Raw genomic sequence first — 9,609 nt, forward strand, 5'->3', positions numbered from 1 at the left:
ACCATAATCACTGACTATGTGACATTGTTTGATCAGGCTATGGAGCTATTGATCAATCTGCAAGAGGACGCAAACCTGGAAACATTGAAAACAAAGGTAAGCGAGAGGCAGTGCCAATATGATGAGGTCAGGGCAACTGTGCGCACCTTAGCACCAGCGCAACGCCTTGCCAAGTTACATAAAGGAAAATAGTTATTGGAACAGGTAGATGAAGCATAGAAGAAGGAGGCCTTGCTAAAGGCCATGTTGCAGCCTTGGTTGGAAGAGGCTTATCAGGTGATGACTTCCATTCAATATAATCTGAAAGGACTACAGCAAAAACAACAAATGATGAGGCTAGCAGTAGTGGGACCAACCACTAAAAAATCGGTTGAGGAGGTTCAATAGGTAGTGACACAGAGTGTTGTTAAAGTTGCAGTAATCTGAGTGGAAATGGGAGATCTTTACAATAAGATTACGACACCAATAGAGTGACTCGAGGGTGAGTCACGATATTTATGTTGGGGTCCTATTGGGATGGGGTCCCCTGGGTTAGTTTGGGGTTAAGATGACCCAATTTTTGGTACAATTTTGTAATTAATGTAAAGTCTCCGTGATTTGTGGATATAGAGTGCGTATGTGAATAGGAGTCAAAGGGGCTTAGCCCCTTGTTTTGGATAAGTTTTGAGTTGGTTTTGAGATTCACCCATGGACCGTGGACCATGGAATTTTATGAAAAAGTCTATAAATAATGAGTCTTAATGAAAGGAAAAGGTAACTAAGTAAGATCGAGAAAGAAGGAAGATAGAAGAGTGAAGGGCTCGAAAGAGATTAGACGAAGAAAGGTTGTGCAGCTGAGTGCATAGAGGCCTAGGATGAGTCTGCATCTGAGTGTGCAGATCCTTGCAGCTCTGTGCGTAGGGAACTTTTGAGTCTATAATCTTGAAATGAAGATCAATAAAGAGAGTTTTCCGAAGAATTCCTGAGCACTTCTTTTTATCTCTGTTAATGTTATATGCTGCCGATAAATGATTTGTTTTATGAGATATTGATTGAATGTTATGCGATTCTCTTGAATAAGTCTTAATAATTTATGCAATGCATGTTTAAATACTTTCGTAAAGAATCTGAAGAATTCTCTTATGTTTACTAATAACTTAAGTAAGACTGTGAGAACACTAATTTATGACTTCTCTCTGATGAGTGTAAGTAGGAAAATTGATTGTTAAAGGTTAGCAAGGACTGATCGTAGACCTTCATGAAGGTATGAAGGCTATTTTAATAGAGATGGCGTGATGTTCCCTAAAAGTTATCGATCTGTGCGAAGGTAGATATAAAGTGCTGAAAGACATCACACTAGTGTCTAGATGCAGAAACTTGGTTCTTGCATCCCCCCATATTGCTTCGGGTGAGATTGTAGCCTATGATATGTGGGTTGTTTCCAAAAAAGGCCAGTAGTGTAGGGTTTTGTTGGTTGGTGCAACTAACTTTGAACCTGGGTCAGGACCCCCTAAGCCAACAGAGCCCTTTTCTAAATTATGCTCTGAACTATGTTCTGAGCCTTGTTCTGATTTTTGTCTTGAATTCTGCTCAGAAGTCTATTCTGATTTCTTCTCTGACCTTTTTCTAAATCTTGGTCTAAGCCCTACTCTTGAACAATTGGTTGAGGGATCTTTAACAAATCCAAAGGGACATTTTGTAGTCTTTTCCTCCTGTACTAGTGGAATTGAGCTAGCCTTTGTGGATCTAGTTTCAAAGTAGCCAAATGTTGCACTTGTGAAAATAGTTTAGTAGACTCAAATAGGTCATTATAATCATCATCTTCATGACTGAACTGTCTGATTTTCACTTGGGAAGTGAAATTCTATGCAACTTTATTAGGGTCAAATTGTCTGCCAAGAATGGTGGAAAGTTGCAGGCATGTAATATGATCGATTTCAAGCGCAACATGCTTGAAATGATGTAATGCATAAACATGGCATTGGAGGGGAAAGGAAGGCCAAAGAGTCTTGTTAGATTCCTATAGTTTGGTAGGGAATCTCCCTAGCAAGAAGTTTAGCTGGGACATACAATGGGAGAACAAGGGGAGGTGCCAGGCTTCCATAGGCTCAGACATAAGTAAAAATATATTCTCCAAACAACCTACTTATTCGTATGAAATTGATTTTGGCATCATCAGACAATCTTGGGGCCCTTTTGTAAAAAACAACTTGGTGGATGGGTAACATAAATCCTTGGAAAATCTTATAGAAATGGGTGTGGAAATTGGATTCCCACAGGATTTTATGGTATATATGGATGGGAGTGGGATCTTGAATGGTTCATTTCCACCCCATGGTTGGGAAACTAGTAGTGAAACATGCCACACCTATAATGTATGCACTCATGAAAAATGGTGGAGCTACTCTAGTAGATACATATCGGTGTTATCTAAACTCTATGATTTGGAAAGAAATATTAGTAGATGGGATAGTGCCCCAATCCATTATAAAAGAATTCATTGCTGCATCAATTAGGGGAATCCACTCAATAGAGAACTTAGTTGTATTGGCATGCCCAAACAACCTACACATGATAGTTGTGATATAAGAAGAGGGAGAAGCGCGAGATAATATAGAATACGTACCTAATTTTTCATGCTTGTGTTTGTTCAAGTTGGACTTCCATTGTTTAATAGGGTGTAATGAAACATCATTTCCGCCTACAAATTGCTCGAGAAAGGTTTTGTCATATACCTTATGTGGGTTCGATATATGTACATTCTCTTCAAGTCTTCTACTGTGAAGGATACTATAACTATTTTCATTGAAGTCTGGAATGTCTGATCAGTGATGTTAATATTTTCAGTTATCTATTTGACCATATCGGTGTAAGGCAAAATCTTGGGTCTAGCATCAATTCTATGAAGAAAATAGCTTTTAGCTTCAAAGTGGGAGGCTTTATAAGGGGTAGTAGTGTTTGTTGTTGCTAATCTTTGAATTGTCTTAGGACCCTCATTCTCTAGCAATTGGTACATGGTTTCCCATGAGGAAGTTCCGTTGTCAATTGTGCATGTCATATCTGAGAAAAGTGGGGGAATTTCTATTACATTAGAAGCATAATATTGTGAAGCCTCCATGGTTTTGATTTCCTTCCTTTGAATTAGTCATCTTGTGACACATTTCTTTCTTGGGCTAAACCTGCAAATTGAGAACACAAAGGAATGAAGAGAAATAGGTGTGAAATACAGAAACATACAAACATATAAGGGTTGAAATGATGGGAAGGAAAGTTGAAATGTAAATTAATCTATATAGGCCATCAAATCACCTTGGGCTTTGAAATCATAAATATCATTAGAATTATTTAATAACTAAAATCATGGCTTTTGTGTGGTTATTTATTACCTCTTTAATATATCACATCGCAGAAACCTTTCCAAATGATATATAAAACTTATTTCCATGTACTCATCTGATATGCGATAGCGATATCACTATATCGGTTCATTGGGTATGGGAGATGTGCGATGCGATAATCACAATATCTTAATCGGATTTTTTAAGAGTAAAGGAGAATGGATATGACCAAAAGTTTTTTGTGATTGCAAAATCGCAAGAAATGACATGGCGTTATAGCGGTCCCAACTGATTATTAACAAGCATGGCTTTTAAGAAATAGCTTTATTGCAATCGGGGGGATTAGAAGTGAAATAAGAGGGGAGATTTTTGATAGTTTACGATTTAACTAGAAGCGAGATGTTTATAGATTGTATTCTTTATTTTATTGTGTTCGGTTTCTTATATCTTTTTCTTTATAATATTACAATGTGAGCAACTTATGCTGTGAAGTAATTTTGTCAATACGCCTTTTAAGGAATAGACATGCATGGTTCTCGGGGGCTATCCTTTATCGCATCACACGTTTCGAAAGGGTAAAAAAAAAGCATTGTTTCTTTGAAACTTTGCGATATGCGATATCGTCGAGGTTTTATTTAAGATAGGCTTTATTCAAGTCATTTTGGCTTGATTGGACTTATTTATCAAAAAATTAAATTTTTTCTTTCAAAAACCCTAAACTATGTTATTTTCCTATGTTTTTAAATTTTTAAGGGTCCCATTTATTTATACAATAATTTCCTAAGAAATTTATATATAAGTAAATTGGGGGGTTGTTTCACAACACAATAGTTTCTAAACCAGAACAAGCATGACCATGAGTTAGAAAAGAAATTAGATCTATGTATTGTAAATCAGAGGTAGTGACACATGTCAATTGCCCATCTTCTTGTTCATCTAAGATATTTTTTGGTTGAGAATCAGTAGAAATAGTAACCAACTTACACAAACATTATCCTCACACAATTTTAGGAGGTTTTATTTCCAAATCGTATTCTTGAATGCCAACAACAAAATGTGCTCTTTTTTCACCAAGGTCCTTTGGTATTAGTAAATTTATCACTTTTGAGTATGGTACAATTACCTTAGTTTGAGATTTGAGAAAAAAGGGTTTGAAATTTTTAACTGACTTAAAAAATCCATATGCTTTATTTTCAACTTCCGAATAGTTTAGCTCTACTCCTGGTAACCCTAAACTGTTAAAATATATTGGGGCTTCTACTCCTTCATCATTGTTTTGTGTTAGCACTGCTATGTAAGAATGGTCATAAGAAAAAGTATATAAAACAAATTCTTTAGTGAAATAAGGAGAAGATAAAGATGGAGTTTGTATTACTGCTTGTTTTATTCAATCAAAGGAATTTTTCTCAAGTTACCATGCCCCATTTGTAGGATGCATTGTTTCTATTCAATTTTTGTAAAGGAAAAACTATTTGGGAAAATTCTAGAATAAAGAACCTTGCAAAATTAATCTAACCTAGAAAATATTGCATAGAATTCTTATTGTTGGGCAGAGTGATTTTATATTTATCCTTTATTCTACCAAGATCAATTGTTATTCCTTATTTTGAGAGGATAAATCCTAATAGTTTTCCTTTAGTCAAAGAAAAGAAAGATTTCTTTGGATTTAATGAGATACCATATTTTCTACATTGTTCAAAGATGTGTTTTAAATCATGGAGATGATAACCTCATATTTTAGAGTAGATAGTGATATCATTGAGGTAAATTACCATTGACTTATTTATTAGTCCTCTAAAGGAAATGTCCATGGATCTTTGGAATGTTGCACATGCATTGATCATACCAATTGACATTTTTTTGTATTCATAACTGCCCCATTTAGTTTTTAAAGTGGTGTTCAACCGGTCACTAGGGTGATCCAAAATTTGGTTATAACCTAAAAAAACATCCAAGAAAGACATTAATTCTACGCTAGAAACAGATTGCAAATTTTTTTCCATTGGTGGTAAAGAAAATTATCTTTCTCTGAAGCTTTATTCAAATTTGTAAAATCAATGCATAACCTATTGTCACCATTTTTCTTCCTTACAGGAACTAAATTGGAGACCTGCTTAGAACGTCTAACAGGAAAAATAATCTTAGTCCTTAATAATTTATTCAACTTAACTTTTATTTGTGGCTGAAAATTAGGATGAATGTTTCTTAACCTTTTTTGGACTGGCTTTATGTTTGGTAGCATTGGAATGTTATGTTGTATTATTGAAGTATCATATGTTTTAATATCATCATAACTCCAACTGAATATATGTTTATAACTTATAAGTAAATGTATAAAGTCAATCCTTTCATCATAATACAGTATAAGACCTAAATTCATATTATTAGGTTTTTTTTCAGTGCCCAAATTAATAACTTCAAAACTTAAGGATGAGCTTTGAATTTTATATTTGGTTTTCTACTTGAACCTGTATTTAAGGTTTCTAATTTGACCATGGATTTGGGAAGATTGTTTTCTGTCTTATTTTCCTTAGAGGATATATTCAATTCCTTGTCATGTGAGTCCTCGCTATTATACAACAAAAATACCTTCTCATCAGCTCATAGAAGAAATACACATTGGTTGAAGAAAAGACCTAAGTTACATGCCTATTTTCCAGGTTAACGCACCCTAGAAATAGAAAAGGAGAGGTATAACACTTTCTAGCTCTCATCCAAAAGCGTTAGTCCCTAGGTTAATGCTCTATTATACCTAAAGGGAAGTGTTACTAGATATTTATGAGATTCTGAAGTTCAAAGCATGAGTTGACTGACTGGCATTCCCATTTTCACTCAAATATTAGCTAGAAAAGTAGAAAATATTCGCCTCAGGCTTAACTAAGGACATTGTTATTCCTAACAGAGTCTCACGAGAAGGGAAAGAGAAATAAAGTGAGGCAACATCTAAGGTTTTTCCTCATTGGAAATCATGAAATAATTGGCAAGGATGAGCCTCTCTCCATTTATAAATTAGAGGCTCGGGCATTGTAATAGAAGTCAAATGGTTGTCGAAAGTTTGCAAGAGCTTTAATATTTTTATGCTACCAAGTTCAGAGAGAGAGAGTGTAGATCAAGGACTAGAGGAGGCTTGATCCAGCCAAGATGGTTGTAATCATTCTTCTTCTATCTAATAATATAGATATGTTTCTACATTGTGTACTTGATGGTGTCAATATTGTATTCCTTTACATGTTGATTCAATTCCGTGATTAATAAGTACATTAGATGCATGCTAGCTTATATTCTCTTATATATTGATGTTTTGATTGTCAAGGTTTATATAATGTAGAGATTATAATTTTTCTTTTTTATGTGTAGGCTCTTATAGCAAAGATGGCAGAGAGGTCTTCCACTTTGCTAGAATGAGTTCTCTAGCGGGACTACACCAAAGGTTGAGGTAATATTTCTTCTTTTTCTTTGTCAATCATGGATTAATATGAATATATGTGTGCTTCTTTGTGGCAATTGAAGCTAATATTAAATAGCTTTCATCGGGTCACGGGAAGAATTAAGAGGGTATTTCATCCACAACGACCCGTGCATTAATCCCTATAGCAGAAATGGCGATTCCACTGGGGACTAATACTTAGTTCCCAGTTTTGATCTTTTGTTTGCTAGATATCTCTTTCTTTCCAGGCATTCCTTTTCTTATTTATTCCCATTTTGACCACTCAGGATGCTTCCCATCCTCCTCTGTTGTGCATGGCCTTTGATTAGACCTTGATTGACCCTTTTTACAACATTTGTCTCTATATGACGCCCTAGTTGTGAATTCCAATAAGTTATAACACTCCCTAAGCTCTTGGGTAGACTGCTATCCTATTATTAACACTCTAGTTCCTCTTCTAAGAATCATTAGTTAGCGATTATTTTTAAATCCACCCTATTCTGTGGATTCTTGGGTTGATAGGTTTCTTCTAGTCTTCACCCGATTATCTCCATTGGCCCCTTTTCTAAATGGGGAATTGACTTCGTCACTTGTAACCCCACTTCCTCTTATGGACATAACTTCATTATTGTCGTTGCAGACTACTTCACAAAATGGGCAGAAGCCATTCCCACTTTTCAGGCTAATGGCGAAACCGTTGCTTTGTTCCTATTCAATTAGGTAATATATTGCTTCGGTGTACCCTACACAATCATTACAGACCATGTCTCCCACTTTTAGAACCATATGATGTATGACTTAACATTATTTCTTGGTTTTCTGCAAGAACATTCTTCCTTCTACTAATCATAAGCCAATGGACAGGTTGAAGCCATCAATGGCATCCACAAAACCATGATCCACCCATTAGTATGAAATAATAAAACTCGTTGTAATCGTATGTTATATCCTGCTCTTTGGGCATATTGAACGTCAATAAAAATGCTATAGGCTTTACACCATTTCAAATTTCTTAAGGCATGGAAGCAATTCTTCCTATCAAGTGCCAGATTCCCTCCCTAAAATTAGTTATTGAACTCATGCGCGACACTATTGCTGAAGAAGAGTGCTTAATGTCACTCAATCAGCTAGATGAGGCTCGTCGAGATGCCGCAATGGCTGTCGAAGCCCATAAGGATCGATCCAAAGCCCGATATGATAAACATGTTAAGCCTCGATCTTACCAAGAGGGTGAACTTGTTTTACTTTATTATCAGAAGCATGATATCTTGGGGGCAGGAATGATTCAACCATTATGGGTCGATCCATATTTCATTACTAAGTTCCTTTCAAAAGGTGCCTATGAACTTCAGGACTGCGATGGAATTCCACTCATGGAGCCCCGCAACAGGCTTTATCTGAAAAATTAATATGCCTAGTATTCTATTGGGCATCTGCTTTGTAATTTTGTGTATATAAGTTTTTCTTCTTTTGGTGTGTCTAGATATTTTAGATTTTAAATGGGTATTTGTCTCATACACATTTCTCATTGCACAAATGCATTTGTCACCCTTAGCATACATCAGATATGAAGATGGTGCTAGTACTCACACACGACACATTGTATCAGCTACTTGGGTCCTTTACACACCTGAGGTGGAACTAATTAGTTCTAGGGGAGCTTTTCTTGGCTCTGGCACCAACAATATTCCCAAGTACATGTCCATGATCGAACTCCTTACTGAAGCCTCATCTCAAGAAATCTTCAATCTGTTGCTCATGCTAGACTCTTAGCTAGTTGTTATGCAATTGACTAATCACTACCACATTCAAAATCCAATCTTATTACATTATTTTTTAAGGGTATGAATTTTTGAACGTCAATTTGAGTTTATTACTTATGAGCACATTCCTAGAGAATCTAATGCATTATCTGATTCATTGGAAAATTATGTATTGGATTGGCATATGTCCCATTCTTTATAGTTACATGTATGAATGTAAAATTTCATAGTTAAAAATTTACAAAAAATCAAAGAAAACACATACACCATTAATCACCAAATATCTATATATATATATATATATATATATATATATATATATATATATATATATATATAACTAAAAAATTCCCAAAACTTGGATGTTTTAAGTACAAAAATGGATCTCCTAAGCCTCACTCTCACACCCATTGGCCATACCCTACTCCTGTTGAGCCTGCTGCTCATGGTAACAAATAACTACTCTAGATAACCTCCTAAAAGGCACGAGAAATTGCTCTGGCATACCCATTGTGTGTCGCTGCATATGGACTAGTATCTCTCTCATGGGAAGAGGTGGCACACCCATGCTCAAACCTTCAAGGTTCCTAGCAACCTCATGCAAACTCTATGTGTCATCTCCCTCTTTGGCGGTTGTCACACCCTAGCTATTGCTCTAGCCCTAGGTAGATCATCACCTTACCTAGCATGACGAGGCATACTTTTATGACATACTAGTGCCACAACTGTGTCAAGAAATCACTTGATATCAAAACTTTTTCACCCATCAAAGTTTTTTTTTGCATAAAATTCAAAAGACAAAAAGAAATTTGCAATTTCATCGATCCTCTTACCTAGTGGCCCCCATTGAGTTCTAGGTGGAAATATTAGTTCTAGATCCCCTGAGTAGTTCATGCAGACATACGAATAATCCTCAATCATCAAGATCTAGCCACCGAGCCACTCAAAGAAGTCATCCTCAAAAAAGTGTATAACCAACCCCCCTCTAGTGCGAGCTGCTAGGGATGCCCATCACTCCTCTCTAGGCTCCTTGGGACCAGTCATACCTAGACTCATATGTGGCCTTATCACAAGCACTCTGTCTAGTATAAAGGATATGATC

General features: G+C 35.9%; 1 protein-coding gene across 1 annotated transcript; it reads left to right on the plus strand.

Annotated features, from left to right (window-relative positions):
- Positions 1–7,763: 7,763 nt before the first annotated feature.
- LOC149231274 (uncharacterized) lies at positions 7,764–8,153 on the plus strand. Its single transcript, XM_089381591.1, has one exon. It carries the CDS (start codon positions 7,764–7,766, stop codon positions 8,151–8,153), a length of 390 nt encoding a protein of 129 aa, XP_089237717.1.
- Positions 8,154–9,609: the final 1,456 nt, after the last annotated feature.

This window comes from Pinus tabuliformis, chromosome J (assembly GCF_031772625.1).
Source record: "Pinus tabuliformis cultivar Carrire ecotype Pingquan chromosome J, CPIR1, whole genome shotgun sequence".
Taxonomy (NCBI): domain Eukaryota; kingdom Viridiplantae; phylum Streptophyta; class Pinopsida; order Pinales; family Pinaceae; genus Pinus; species Pinus tabuliformis.